Source organism: Lissotriton helveticus, chromosome 4_1, assembly GCF_964261635.1.
Source record: "Lissotriton helveticus chromosome 4_1, aLisHel1.1, whole genome shotgun sequence".
Taxonomy (NCBI): Eukaryota; Metazoa; Chordata; class Amphibia; order Caudata; family Salamandridae; genus Lissotriton; species Lissotriton helveticus.
The window spans coordinates 408,127,578-408,143,652 of record NC_136063.1 but is presented as its reverse complement, the minus strand read 5'-3'; the positions used below and the strand labels follow the sequence as shown (position 1 = coordinate 408,143,652).

At 42.6% G+C, this 16,075-nt stretch overlaps 1 protein-coding gene across 2 annotated transcripts in view; it reads left to right on the top strand.

Annotated features, from left to right (window-relative positions):
* Nucleotides 1-16,075, top strand: part of GRHL2 (grainyhead like transcription factor 2) — a 499,408-nt gene that overhangs the window by 146,265 nt on the left and 337,068 nt on the right. For both annotated transcript variants that reach the window (XM_078686942.1, XM_078686941.1), the window contains exon 4: nt 9,132-9,525. In XM_078686942.1, the coding sequence (XP_078543068.1) occupies nt 9,132-9,525 (394 nt within the window). The remainder of the gene's footprint in view (nt 1-9,131; nt 9,526-16,075) is intronic.

The following is a 16,075-nucleotide window of genomic DNA, read 5'->3' as shown; positions in this document are numbered from 1 at the left end:
CAGCTTTACACTTTTTCAATGCTATCATATTTTTTATATGGGTTGCAGGTCTTGGCAACGATTGTCAGAGACCTTCCTGCTCTTTACCCATCACAACTCTTGGTGGGTCAGAACATTCACTTCTGATTGGCTGTGGGGCTAGAACTCAGGACAGTAATGCTGAAGTCATGCTAACTAAAGAAGAACAATGACCCCAGAGCAATGCCAGAAGGCTTGCAGCTCCCGTCCTAATATGACTACAGACTATCCATTGAAATTGGACTACAAACAAGCATATGACATGTCAAATCCAGCCCTTCTTTAATTTCTCGGTACAGGATGTTCGCCATACCTTCGCCATTGCAGGCGGCCTATTTAGATCTTTTACAAAATGTGTCTTCTCCATTGATGGAAGAAGGATCAGGATAGGATCAGGGTCACTGCTTCTCACAGCAGCCGGTGCTCTTTTAACTCGTGCCCAAATGTAATGGATTGAGTTTAAGGGTCTTACTCATATACATATCTATTTATGAGGAGTTTTATATTGCTCTGCATGTTGCCTTTGTCACTTCAGAGCACTAGGAGGAAAAAAAACACATGATAAACGAGAGATGAGCAAAGGTGGTTTTATTCAAGCCGGAATTCAAGGCGGAACTGGGATCAGGCGTTCTTCAGTCGTTCCAGTTGATTTAGTTTCTGCATAGTGGATTGTCAATCTGAGTACCTTGTGTTTTTACAGATTTTCACAACTGAGCTAGTTACCTTCGGTTTGGAGCTGGTGATTAATGATGTTCCAAATGCTTGGGCCCTAGACTGCTAAAGATGGCCCACCATGCATTAATCTCATGAATTAACATTATTGGATCAGATGACAAAAGACAGGTGTAATTTTTTCTTTTTGGATAGTGGTGTGCCAGCTTCTGTAGGAAATAAGAGCCTTGGCATTGCTTTGTGCATCATTCAGGTGGCTTATGGTCCCTGGCTTCCACTGGACGGCAATGGAATGATTTCAGGGCTGTATTAACATGGTCACCCCTACCTAAGCGTGTAAATGAGTATCGATCCATGCAGACATTTTAATTCCTAATAACATTCTGACGACTAATATTGGGTGGCAAAAGCGATACACCAGTGATGCCAATAATGCTCGACTTATGACCTCTAAGATCAGGCAACACATTCTAACTCTCTCAACACATGCCCAGAAGGCTACACTTTGGAGGCAAACCAGTAAAATTCATGGGTTGAGGTGTATGGATTGACCATCCACCGTCCTTGAGAAACCAAGATGGCTGTCAGCAATTGAGGAAAGATCTTGAAACCTCCTTGTTTAGTGATGCTTTCAATCTACCTTCAGCTCGAAAGCCACCTGTTAAAATGGTACACTCCTCTTATGCCTTGATTCCCACTGTTTATCCAGCCTAAGGAAACTGGGCTGAGTCAAATCCTTCTTTTCTTATGCCAATGTTTATCCTTTCAGGTTCACCCCCTCTTGCTTCCCTGTTCCTCCTGCCTTGCTATTCCTTATTATTCATTTATGTTTCTTTCCTACCATCATAGTGCATTGAAATGGCCTTCAGGCGACATGTAATCACTTTATTAAACCTCATAAATAATTGACTAAATTAATGCACCTGCCACTTAGATCTCTACGTGCATTCAGCCCCGGGAACAGGTCCATCCAGTAAGAAAGTGAAAGGCAGGATCGGCTATACTTTAAAAGAACAAAGGATTTAGGATTACTTACAAAAAAATAATGTGTTAAAACTAATTGGAAATCTGGCTTTGCCACAATACAGTTAAGCAAATGCAGTGTCTTTGCAGAATGAAATCCTAAAGGTTACAATTCCCATGGTTTATGATGGATATCGAAAGGTTTGTGATCTAAGATTGGCTCATGGAATATTAATCTACATTTGGCCAAAGATCAGAAAAACTGCAGCATATCTGATCTGCAGTTTTGATCATCAAGATTACCTACATGGTGCCCAATGTGCATCATTGATCTAATCTGTATTCCATCAACAGCAAAATATTTGCAATCTCACCCACAATTTACACACTTAGTAAAGACCATTGTTCAAAACAAGAACGCAGTAGCCTAGTGGTCTTAGACTACAGGCTATATATATATGTATGGCCTGGCTTGCAATGGCTTACACGTCACACCGGAGAATGAGCCGATTCTGATCTCTTAATGGCAGTACTCTGATCCTGGAAGAACATCGAGTACGGTGCTGATATCACACAGAGAATCAGTTCAGGCGCCGTGAGTCATACATCCTGAACTGGAGCCAGGGACATTGGATTATTCTCTTGCTCATGATCCTTATGTAAGTATTGTGTTTTATGTTAGGTTTGACCTCCTCAAATGTACTCACAGGTTCTGTGTGATATTGGACAACACTACTATGTGCAGTTTAACTCACACTCTGGGGCCAGTCCTATGTTTCCCCAGAAGATTGTCTCTGATGTTCGACCTGCTCACTGCACCCAAACACCAAGTAAATTAAGGTTTTTCAGTAACATTTACAACTGGCCAGGTCACAAGCACAAATGTCAACAAGGGACCTATGCATACATTTTTTGTATGCAGATCGGTTTGTGCAAAAGTTGCTGAAAAGTGGGGCTGCCCCAATTCTGCACTATGTGATGTGGCAGCAGATGTATTTGTGAGCCTTCATGGAACGTGGATGGCTGATGGGTGGCTAGACAGCCGGGGAGGATATGCTTAGACTTTCTCTTCCCAGATATCTCACATTTACTATGGCAGCGTCCTTTCCTTCCTCTCAGCTGAATGTGAGGATTTCTCCTAAAATGGCTGCAGCCTGTGCATATAACTTCCTGGACTCCACAACTGTGACTTATTTATTCAACACTTCCACTCAGGCTGGTTGTAACATCATAAAAATTCATTCCTCACCCTAATATAGGCTTCCTCGCAGTCTGCACACAACTGGACAATACCTTTACGGAAGATGACGTGGCAGGGTGTTGGGGCAAGGAAGGTTCCCGGGGCAGGAATTAATAACACAAGCAAGGGCAAAGCCGGTAGGTCGAGCTTGCATTTTGAGTCCTGAATACTACATTTAAAAAGCCTTCTGCAGTCAAACCACAAAAGAAAAAGAATGATCACTTTCTATTTACAATGCTTCTAGGGGCATTAGATGTCACTGGCAAAACAAGACGCTTTATGACTGATGCTGTTTCTAATTATTCTAGAAGACGGGTGCAGGTCAGAGGAGCTGCGAAAGAAGAATTGCACTTACCACATGTTACAGAGCAGAAATGTGGGGTGACCACAGACCTTGGTTCATAGATCCCGATGTATTAGGAGGTTAGAGAGGGACTTTTGCTTTCACCTACCAGGGAGCAATTTCTTCAATCTAGGGATATCCAGCAAGGGACTGAGGGTCTGAATGGGCCTGACCACGCCATATTTTCAAAATATCACCATAAAATATATTGACGCGCAATTAGCTCATGGAACGTATTTACATAAACAGTGGTTATCCTGTAAATCTGGCATGGATCCGACCTATAAAGACACAAAAGAGAGAGACCCCTGAGAACCAAGGGAACAGGGTCAGTGCAACACACACAACTGAGAAGTCTCCTAGGAATGAAAATACCCACCTTCACAGGCCATATGCAACCTGTGCAGATTTTTTTTATATACAAAAGGACCACAGTCAAACAACACTATATTATTTATTAAAACATAATCACATGTAACTCATAGATGTAAAACAACCAACAATACCAAAAGTTAACAGAGAAGAATAAAGAAGACTTCATAATAACACTAGTAAAAACACTGGCTCTTTTAACTACATCTCGCATGGTATTAAATATGTATTTATCTTCATATTTCAAATACCAAATGTAACTAGAAATGAGCCTTTATGCTCATCAATGCGTTTCGGTGGGTTAGAATGCTTAAAACCACCTTCTTCAGGATTCAAAAAAGTATTTCTTTTGAATCTTCTAGTTTAAAATTCATAAAATGTTTCTATTCCCTTAATCGGTAGGGACAATGGCGTAATACTAAAAACAAACATAAACACGCCATGTTACAAAACATATTATATATGAAGGACACTGCATTAAAATAACCAAAACATTTACTAAAAACCAGACATAAAATTAGCATATGTTTTGTATGACACTTCACACATATTGTCCATATTAACACATATTGTGCAGAGGAAGCAACAGTCAAAACTAATCCAATAACTCGTCAGACCCACACCAAAAATACCCCAAGTGTACAGCCAGGGATGCCCCAACCGAAAGCTAATGGGTAACATTCAGGATGTTTTTTAAAACTTCAGGCAGTCCAAACAACCAGACAAACAGTGCAAACCTATGATATAAACTTTGGAGGGTTAAAGCTGTATTCCTATAAACTCCATGCCCACTCATTGGACATTAAACCCAGTATACCATCAAATGTGTGTGTAATCAATCACATAAAAATATATAACTTTACCTTTCCAAAAACAACTACATGGGAACACAGACATCATCAGAGAGCCTCCTGTGCGCTTCCCATAAATCTGTTCCTGTGGTCTTAACCCCTACAAAATTGAATTTGTTTTAACCCATGCTGATTAATACAATATAAATATTTTCACTAACAAAAATTTCCATGGATATATATCTTATATCAGGCCTTAATGGACCTACCTTGGAAGCCTGTGACTTGATCAGTGTGAGATAACAAGATGTTCTGGCGAGGTTACTGAGGTGCGAGCAACAGATTAGGAGCTAGTTAACAGGAAATGTGTTTGTTATAAGAGAAATATGAAACCAAATGATATATTTACAGGCCACACTTATAGTGTGAGGTACAAGGGCTGATTGGTAAGGTAGGAACTGAGATGTCTCCAAAATGACTTCATAACTAAATGTGTTCATCCTTTGATTCCAATTTCCATTCTAGTAAAACCCTTTGATTGGATATTATGAATATGAATAGTCTCTTGTGACAAAATGATCACCCAGAGTTGGTCTACAACACTTTAAGACGAGAGAGGTCATTATCTTGTGGTGGAAGGAAGATCTCACAAAGGGGGCCACACCGGTGAAGTCTGTGTGCATAAAAGCAACGAAGAAGCCTCTGAAAAGCTGAAGGAAATGGATGCGTGAGCACCGAAGAGGCCAGTGTGCACTGTGCAGACAAATGCAAGTCTCAACCTTTGAGACAGGAAAATAGGCAAACTTTGAAGACACTGTAAATTTCAATCCCCACTTTATCATTAACTAAGCTAAAGCAGGGTTCACAGGCACCAGAAGTTACTGGACATTCCTGCCTTGATTTAAAGGATTGGTTGTGTCCAGAGGAAGATCTCATTAAATTTGTGGTCCACTTTGTTAGATCGACAAGCATTGGCACTACCGAGGAGTGCTTGGGTGTCACCTTTATGGACTTTATAAAAAACAAGGTGACTCATGGCCTCCTTTAAGAGTACCCACGTTTGGCACAACATTATTGGTTTTGAAGTAGTAATATGAATGTTGATGCTGGTTACTTCAAATAGGATTCTGATGTATGAAATCTAGAAATCAGGTGATGAAGTCGGGGTTTTAATTAGAATATGGTTGGATAAAGTATCTGATTTTATTTTTCTACCACAATCCATGTAAATTATACAAACATGATTTGGTCAATACATTTCTGTGTGTCTTTGTTTTTTGTTGTTGTATATAACAGAATTCTTATTTCATTTGATTTAAGTTGATTACCTGGCATGATTATGGGAAAGTGGATAAACTTGAAATAATTAAAATCTTTTTGCAAAGAAAATGGTACGCCATGATAAATAAAATCTGCATGTAGTTATAAGCCAAGTAAGGATTTATAGTGAATGATGGTGGTTAATGCATTAGTTGTGATATCTGTGAGAAGAGCACCAAGTGGCTCAATGTAGAGTTTGAAGATGGCAGGAGACTGTATGGAACCTTCGGGGAACTCTGCCAGTGACGGGGATCTTTTGGAAGCTTGGCGTGCGCATGTGAACAAAACTGGTGTTGGTTGGAATGGTAGGAGGAGAATCAGTAAAAGGCATTTCTGGTGAATCCCAATCGAGTCTCAAGGGTAAGTTTGAGGGTGGAATGGTTGACTGTGTCAAAGGCTGCTGACAGGTTCACCAATATCAGGAGGCAGGGGTTGTCCTCATCGGTGGTCACATGGGCATTGTCTACGATGTGTAAGATAGCAGTCTCCTTGCTGCAGTGTAATCTGAAGACAGAATGGTGTTCATGCAGGGGATTGTTAGCATTAATGTGATGTTGGAGTTGAACATAAACTACTTTTTCAATTAATTGCTGATGAATGGTAGGTGGGCGATGGGCTAGTCAATGGCCAGGTCAACAGAGTCTAGTGTAGGTTTCTTTAGGAGTGGGAGAACAGGGCTATTTTGAGAGCTTCTCAGAAGATGCCTTGAGTGAGAGAGACTTTACATTGATAACACGGGGAAAGAGAGCTTTCCCAGAGAGAGCTTTGATGAAGAACAATAGTAGGACATCATCTTCACAAGAAGTTGTTTTGAGGGGGGTGTGGCCAACATGGCGGTGGCGGCCTGAGTGGACATGTGACTCGGCGCTCCGGAGGCATTGACAATGGTGAGTATGGGTGGGAGAGCATCCCCAGAGACAGCTTCAATGAAGGACGAGGGTAAGACATCCTCTTCATAACAAGTGACTTTGATGGGATTGAACATGTTGGTGAGATATGCATGTCATAGGGCTTTGAAGGTGGGATTTTACGGGGAAAGGTGACTGTGAAAGTTGAAGCAAGCTTGGTGTTGTCAATGTGCTGTCCGATGTTCTGTATTTTTTCACTGAATAAGATTTTGATGACATTGCACATGTCTGTGGAGTGCAGAAAGGGTGGGACTACAGGGAGGGTTGATGCAGTACCTTATGCAGTCACCTACATGCCAATGGTCTTTGGGTAATCTTACTTAAAACTGGGAGCTGTCAGTGCATACGTGGTAACCCATGTTGAAACCTTTACAAACATTCATCAAAGGGTCCATTTAGGCATGACAGAAGGTCCATGATAGCTCTGATATGTCTGGGATGCCATGAATGATACTGATTGCGGTAGATAGGTTGAAAGCCACTGTATCTTAGGTGACCTGTCCGAGAGTTATGAAGTGATCCACTGTGAGAGGCTTTTTCCAGTACCAGAGGTAGCTTAGGGTCAGTATTGTTGAAAATGTAAAATGCCATTGAGAAACCAATGAGGGCCTTGCCCTGGTCCAATACAGTGATTGCTTTGTTTGTAACATTTGTGATACTGGTCACTATCCTTCACCATGAGCAGAGCTGTGATTTAAAAGTGTCCTTTCCTGTTTTTAGACTAATTCCAAAAGAGATAACTGCGATGGAATTTGGAAGAGTGAGCAGAGTCCTAGATCTATGATTCATCTCCTTTAGGAGATGAGAGAGTATGAAAATTGTTTTCTTTCTGTGGAACAGTACATATTTGGCAGTTCACACAACTGTTTGGGAAACTCACCTCTTCTTCGCGGACAAGCCTGATAGGGTCCTCATGCTCTTTGAGGTTTTTGAAGTTTAACACTATATGTAATATCATTAATAAACATTTAAATAAATAAATGTGACTATTAGAAGTACTTAGTTCAAGGAAGCCATGCATGTAACTTACTAGGAGTTTGGTCTTTGACAACTAAGTCAGGCAAGGCTTTCTTGGTGTGGCTATATGTTATCTTATCAGGATCTTTAAAGCGTGACTTATCACCCGAGAAGTGTCCAGGTGCTGGAACATGCGTGAAGGTCGTCTGCTGGGTCTTAGCTGAAGAGCCAGGTCTTCAGGTTCTTGCAGCAGGGTGTTGAAACGTGTGGGAGACTGACTGAAGGCAGAGTCTGCTAATACATGATGGTCATTCTGTCAGAAGAGGGAGGTTCATTTAGAGCTACAAGGGTCTGTACTAGGGATGGACTACCTCACGTTCTGTAGTGACAACAATAAAGAAGGATCTGGATGGCAATCACCCACAGAGCTCATGACCTCCCAGGAGTCAGTAATGGACGGTGTTTGAAAAGGGATAAGAAAGAGTCGATGTAGACAAGTTTTGAAAACTCGGGCAGAGAAACACACAGACGCACTACAGGATGGGAAGGAAGACAGAGGAGGCCATTTCCCAAAGGATGGGTCTTGAGGAACCTTATCTGAGGACCTTAAAGTTTCCAAGCACTAGGACAGCAGTATGAAGAGAAATGGGGAAAGAGATGAATAGAGACAAGTTCCTCAAATAGAAAATGACCCTTTATTTCACCCAGCGTATAAGCTATTGATGAGATATCATCTAAAGAAGTATGGCAATTTATAGAGACCACATCTCCAAAAGGAAAATGGATTATATGTACCCATGGTATGAATAAAGTAGCAGAGATTATCAAACACAAGTTTATTTGTGATTAAAGAACATGGAGCCAAAGGGTAAGAATGACTGTCGGGTATCCGGCAGTTGAGAGTATGACAAAGAAGGATTTCATCACAGAAATAGTGATAACTAGATTGAAGTGCCTTCCAGCCCAGGACATGGCAGCAAAACCAACGAAACAAGTAGAGTTTCTGATGTTATGAGAAACAGGGAAGTGAGCAGCCCTTAAGTGTCTAACCTGTATCTGACACCACACACACCCTGTGCATCCATGAAGATATCAAATGGCTAGGACAGTTAATGTAATGTAATGTATGTATACTTGTAAAGCGCACTGTTACCTCGTTACTTGGCGTCCTGGCGCTGTATACCGCTGGGGAACCCGTCCTGGCTTTCCCTGTGAGAGGGCACCCCAAGGTAAAGCCAGGCATCCCCGGCGTTGCTGGGGCCATTGTGGAGATTAAGCAAGCTATCACAGTTCACCTCAAGACCTCATGTCTTTCAATTGGAAATCACATTTAAGTTAAATCTCTTGTCACAGAACCATGTCATGAAATAATGATATTGACCTAACGTTTGGGTTACACAAGTGCACAAAGAGTGGGATGGAGTAGTGGCAGATGCTGCTGTATTCTACGAAAATGTTCTCTGTGTTGTCTATCAAACGCTGCTTTTTTCAGGTGAAAATATATTTTTAGCTGGATTAACTAATTTGCATCTTTGTGTTTTTTGCAGAAGTTGTGTAGGAAATCACGACACTCCAAGTAATGTGAGTGGAGGAGAAAATCGAGTCCAGGTTTTAAAGACTTTGCCTGTCAATCTTTCTTTAAACCCAGAACATCTGGAGTCTTCGAAGAGAGAACAATTCAGCACCAGTGTGTCTGTGAGTCCCACGGCCATATCTGTGCCAGGGATTGCAGTTGTGAAAGCAGAAGAGTTCACTCCTGTTTTTGTAGCCCCTGCGGGACATTACTCCAGGGGGCAAAGTGAGGAACACCGCGGGGTTATCTTCGAGCAGTCGTCGTATGAGGTGCCCAGTATCGTGCCACATTCTGATTACCTGAAGGATGACCAGCGCAGCACTCCAGACAGCTCCTACAGCGAGTCCTACAAAGATGGGATGTCAGAAGTAAGTGTCATTTACTGTCACTGCTTGTATATTGGTATGATCCATTGATCAACCATCATAGAACGTGCTGCGTTGACCATCTCAGTATTACTCATGGCGGGATTAGCCTGATACGGTAGGATTGAGACTTCAGTTGAATGGACATAAAGACACTATAGTTCCTTTGGCTTTATACGACTGGTACCACCTAAATCTATCAGTGTAAGTGTAATGAAGTGACGTGTGAGCTTCTTCAATATTATTGAGGAAACCTCCGAACTGTGTTATCCAAATGTCGTACAATGTGATGATCTCTGCACAACTTTTTCATTTCCTAACCACTGGTCTCTCCTGAGATTTTACTGTTCGTGCCCTCGAGTTGCTATTTTTAAACTGTAAATAATTAGTGGTGAAAAGATATGTCAGTTTGGTGGTCAGTACCAATATCACTAATTTGAAACGTGTGTCCTTAGTCGAACAATATGTAGCATTGCACAATGCCCGCCTCAGTTTGTTAGTTTTGTGCTGTGAACGGACTATCATGCACCATTTTGTACTAAAGCTAGAAGTCATGTGGTTTCTGTGGTAAAGCTAGAAGTGGTACAAAACAGGAGATCAATTTACACACAAGATCAGGGTTTTGGCTGCAGTATCTTTGTTGTGCAATTCACTGTCCTGACAGCCAAGGCCCATCAGTCATAAATTGAAGAACAGAGGCAGAGTTCATATATGAGGCTTAAGTTAAATCACTTTTCTATGACCAATGGTGACATTTAGTGTTTTTCCATGTCTTCAAAGTGGTTGTAAAACATGTAGCCCTTTTGCTTCACCAATGCTTCTCTCATGCCGCATATAATAGAGCTGTATTCACCCAGAGTTAAGCACTCATTTAATGTTATACCAGCAGTAGCCAGGCCGCCATACTTAAGTCGCCTATATTTATAGAAGCCCATTAATGTGCAGCCATTTTTCCCCTGAAGCAGCTCACACTGCAGGACGGGAGACGCTTCATGGAGCAAGAAAAATTGCAGTGGCCGGTCATGCTATAGCAGCACGGCAGAACTTTTTGAGATAGACCCTCCCAAAGTAGGGTCCTGTTCCAGGACCTGGATAATAAGTATCTGTAGAATTCTGGAGATTTCTCCTAGCACATGGGTGACACTCAGAAAAGATTCTCTGCTGGACCTCCATGTTTTTAAAGTTGGCCTTAGTTCAAAGCAATGATGGCGGAAATGGCGTACCTAGGTTGCCCTATATTTGACACTGATTTAGCTGTATCTATGTATGCCCTGTTTTTGGATTGAAGGAAATATTTGTGAGCTGGGCCAAACCTCTGCTATACCTCTCATTTGCTTGTTCTATACACTCGGATTATTAATCATAAATTGATGCATGTCTGTAAAAGGTGGAATGTTTTTCTCACCAGCTGGTCTGAGCGCAATGATTTTGGAAGGACAGTGATGAGGCCAGAAGGTTGCTGCAATATTGCCATGCAACCAGCATTTGCTTAGTGTAATTCTGGGATTGAAGAATATGGTGCTTGTTGCATTGCTTTTATTGAAACACCTCCTGGCTGTGCTAGTTTCTGATCAGTCACCATTACATAATAATATAGGGGGTTGGAACACAAGGTAAATTGCATGTCTAGAAAGAGTAAATCCTGGCACTTTCTGAAGGAGACTTCAGTGAAGAGAAGAGTTGGTTGGTATGCCGACTGCCAGTGCAAGGGTGAGTGCAGCCCTAGTCACTGTGACTTCTTTGTAAATTCTGGCACAGAAGAAAGGTTTGATGCACTTGGAGGCATTTGGTGGACATTGACGAGTGACATCATCTGCTCCAACTTGGAAACACTGAAGGTGGACAGAGTTATCCTGAGTTCCTGTACCATAAAATGCTTTTTCTTAAAATGAGGTCCCAGGTCAGAAGCCCTTCTGCCACACCCATCAGCAGCTGCTCATGCTGGGAGCTTCAGATCATGTAATGCCCGCTTCACTCTGACTTGTAGGAAGCTGGTCGAAGTTGACCTCTTCGTTTACTTCATATTTTTTTACGTTTGAACTACTTCTCTTTACTTATGGAATTTTGTAAGAGTTTAATGAAGGGCGTTAAGGATCCAGTCTGCTCTACTGTAATCGCTCAAACATGTCTCTTTTCTGTGTCCTGCTGTGTTTACTCCACTGGGGTGTGAGGCTTGTACATCTTCCTTGGGACTCCTGAGGTTTCTGTGGTGAACCCTTAGTTCAATCACACATCAGACTGGAAAAAGAGTGAGGCCTTCTCCAGCTCATACGTAATGCCAGGTGCACAAGGACTTTGCTTTTGTGTAAAGTGTATGTCTTGGACATTGTGTTAACCTGAGGTGACCAAGGTTCTACATTGGATTCCTACAGGCCTCTATCAGGTCCCACCTGTTTGAATGAAATACATACATTTTAACTGGTGGTAACACATTTTCATCTACCAGGTATAGGTAATTTCCATTGCAGCAGACGAGTTTATTTTTCATGATTTTACACAATTATATAGTGTTTCACACACACTCATAAACTAGGCCACAGCCATTTTGCAGGGAGCAGCCCACGCTTGCACGCGCCAGTCCACCTTTGGATGAGATGAAGAGGTCTGTTACTGGTCTCCCATAATGCAGACGAAATCAGAGTTGTAACAGGCAAATCAGAATTGTGTACTGGAAACTGGTGGGGGTAGTAAAGCCTGCTGTGTTCCCCTTGTTTGCCTGCTTTGAGTGCTCAAGTTCCTGCAGGTGGTGGAATGTGAGATCTGAGAGAACAAAGAGACAGCAGCTTTGCTTTCCCCCTTTGCCCTGGCTGTGGAAGGGAGGAGTGGAAAATGTGTGAGACCTACCGGATCCGTGGTGTGCCTTCTTGACATTTAGTGACCAGCGGAAGAAAGCCAACAGCCCCTACACCACCCAGGCTCCACCCACAATGGCAGTTTCACTAGGAAACAAAGTGCCACTGAAGCCATGGGCAGGACTAACTTTTAGAAAGTTCCTTCGCCTGTAGGATGAAGGAGCAACAGCACCTGGCAGGATGGCCCAGTGGGCTGGAATTATAAGGCTTTGAGTCAGCGCTAGCGCAGGGCAAAGCATTGCAAACTGCTGCACGCTGTTTACTATCCAGCATGAAAGGTGTGTCATACTAGAAAAGGGGCCCTTTCACAGCGCAAAATCTGCTTTACGCCGTTTTATGTTACTTTGTGTAGATGGGCTTTAAAGAGGAGGCTCAATGAAAGCATCACAAGGTTTTGACGGACAGCCCACTCCACGAAGATAGCCAGGCGGGGGGTTGTGTTAAAAAGCAGGCACAAGCAAGGCTTAGGAAAATGACTTCAGGCACTGTATTTTCATATATCTCACTCTTGAAACTAGTTGGTAAAAGGTGAGGGTATTCCTATCCGAAAACTACTTGTTTCTCTTGTATTGGACAGTCTTGCTCTATATTCAACCCGTTTAGAAAGAAACTGTTTGAGGTATTATTTCTGCAAGGAATATTTGTGCCAACCTTCACTTGATGGTTTTTGCTGGGATGAGTGAATAACCGAAGCCAGCAGTTAAATAAGATGCAGGGAGTGTTGTGGTAGAGAGGGCCAGTGTTAATGTGCTTTAAGATGGAGGTGGGTGATACATCGGGTAGAAAAGGAACTGTGGGGTGGAAATGGGGAGACTATCTACACGGCACACTGATGACAGTTCAGAGGAGGGAAAGCGAACTCACTCTGGGGCATACTATGCGTCTCCCTCTGTGTATAGTGAGATCACCAGCTGAGAGCATAGTTCAGGGTGAGCAGGTCTACTCTAAAAGCGTGGCTCAGACCACATCTTAGGTTAGCCCTTCCCAGGCTCACTTTATGTGACCCTGAGTGCTTTTAATTACGCCCCGATTGACAGACCGAAGGGAGCCTCATGATGGGACATAGAGTCCCCTAACTGAGGACTGGCCTTTACCAAATGCTGCGGTCTACTGGGCACACATCCACAGCTCCTCCTTCCAAGTTAAATGTTTTTATTAGGAGGTAATGCATTCATGCAAAACCTAGGATTAATCAGACGTCACAGTTTCAACAAAAGTAACTGCTGATCCTTTTATCCGACTGAGGTTGATAAAATAGGACCCGCTGAGTTTGTGTACAACAGGTATTGTTTGACTGCACTGAAACAATTCATTTTGTGGTCTGAACTGGGGGACTAGTCTTCATTTCAGTAACCTTTCATCAGAGAATGTCAACACACACTGCCAACAAAAGTGCAACCGGAAACAACCCTGTGGAGGCCTGCTTGAAATTCAGCACCCCAGATACACTCGGGACACTTATCTGAGAGCACAGTCAGAGTCCCTCTTCCTCAGGCTATTTCTGAAAACAGAGTTGTTCAACATACTTTTAAAAACAACTATAACAAGCATTTACAATGCAACGGTCTCGCCTTTGCAAAAGTTAAAGCTATTGGCATTGTAAATGACACATTTATTATTTATGAGTTGGTTTTGAAAACAGATAAATAAATGGCATTGTCATTCACAATGGCAATAGCTGAGCAGTAGAGCGTAGTAGTAGTGAGTAGTAGTTAGTAGAGAGTGAGTAGTAGACTAATAGAGAGTAGTGAGTTGTAGGCAGTAATAGAGAGTGGGTAGTATAGATTAGTAGAGAGTAGTATAGAGTGAGGAGGAGATAGTGTGTAGGAGATAGCGAGTAGTAGTGAGTAGTAGTGTTGAAAATAAGGGTGGCACTACCAACCAGAATATACGATCCTTAAGTATTGCCCGGCGGTGTCGCCTCTTGAACCCACAAAGAAGTTAAACTATTGAAGAGGCAGGCGCTGGAGACTGGAAGGCAGGAAACAAGATTTTTATTCTCTCCGGAGGAGAACACAACGAAACGGACAGAAGGTATCGTTCTGAGGTGCTCTAGCTACATTTCTGAGGCTTGGCCTCTTATACACTGTTTTATGACTTTATTGCAGATTACACATTCATGTTAAAGCTTTGATGTATGGAAAAGACATTCTCAGAATCCCCCCTTCCCAACCCGTTCCCACGCAAGGTTACAGTGGAAGTCCCTGCCCCGTTCACAACAGGTGGTGATCATCGCGCAGCTGGATATTCCGCCGATTCACGGAGTGTGTGGGGTTCGATCGGATCTCGTAGGGCGGGGGGCTTTGATCAACCCGGGGATCCCTTGCTGGGGGGAAACTTTCTATTGTACGGGGAGGGGCAAGGAACAGTATCGGCAGAGCTGGGTGTCGGCTTGGGAACGAGGAGGACGAACGGGCACACGGGAAAAAGGGGTTTGCATCAAAGGGCCGGGGATCATAAATGGGAAGAGGGGAGGTGTTGCGCTGAGAACAGGACGAGGGCCCGGGGCAGAGCAGCGCTGAAGAGGGGTTTTATGATTCGCGGCAGGTGCAGGCAGGGGGGTTGTCAGTATGCGGGGGATGCCGGCGAAGCTAGGAGGGGGAGAAAGGCGCGCTGGCTCTCGGCGAGAGCAGGGAAACCATGGTGTTCAAAATGGCGGCTGTTTTACGCGCACAAAAAGGTTAAGGAGAGCAAGAGGGCGCCGATAATGTTGACGGTCTCAGTCCAACTTTCAACAGTAGAGAGTGAGTAGTAGAGAGTAATGAAGAGTACTAGATAGTAATAGAGGGTAGTAGAGTGAGTATTAGATAGTAGAGTGAGTAGTAGATAGATTTAGTATAGTGATTATTAGAGAATGAGTAGTACAATTGAGTAGAGCTTAGAGAGCAGTAGTTAGTGAGTACTAGAGAGTACTAGAGTGTAGTAGAGAGTAGTAGAGAAGTAGAGAGTGAGTAGTAGATAGTGGAGAGAGTAATTGAGGGAGTTGTGAGTAGAGTGAGTAATAGATAGTAGAGAGTAGTTAGAGTGTGTAGTAGAGAGTGAGTAGTAGAGAGTGAATAGATAGTACTAGAGAGTAAGTAGAGAGTGAGTAGAGAGAAGTAGAGTGTGAGTAGCAGAGAGTAGTAGTAGGGAGTGAGTAGTAGGTAAAGTGTACTAGAGAGTCATAGAGAGTGAGTAATAGAGAGTATTAGAGTGAGTAGTAATGAGTGAGTAGTAGAGAGTAGTATAGAGTGCGTAGTATAGAGTTGTAGTAGAGTTAGTAGTAGAGAGTGAGTAGTATAGTGATTTGAGAATAGAGAGTAGTAGAGAGTGAGTAGTAGTGAGTAGAGTAGTAGAGAGTAGTAGTGAGTAGAGTATTAGAGAGTGGTATTGAGTTAGAGTTGTAGAGAGTGAGTAGAGAGTAGTAGAAAGTGAGTAGGAGAGAATAAGTAGTAGAGAGTGAGTAGTAAAGTGAGTAATAGTGAGTAGTAGAGAGTGTGTAGTAGAGGAGTAGAGAGTGTGTTGTAGAGTAGTAGAGTGAGTATTAGAGTAATAGTTATTAATAGAGAGTGAGTAGTAGTGAGTAGTAGAGCATTGTAGAGAGTACTAGAGTGAGTAGTAGTGAGTATAATTAGTAGTAGAGAGTGAGTAGAGAGTAGTAGAGTGAGTAGTAAAACGTGAGTAGTAGACTGAGTAGTGAGTTGTAGAGTAAGTAGTAGAGT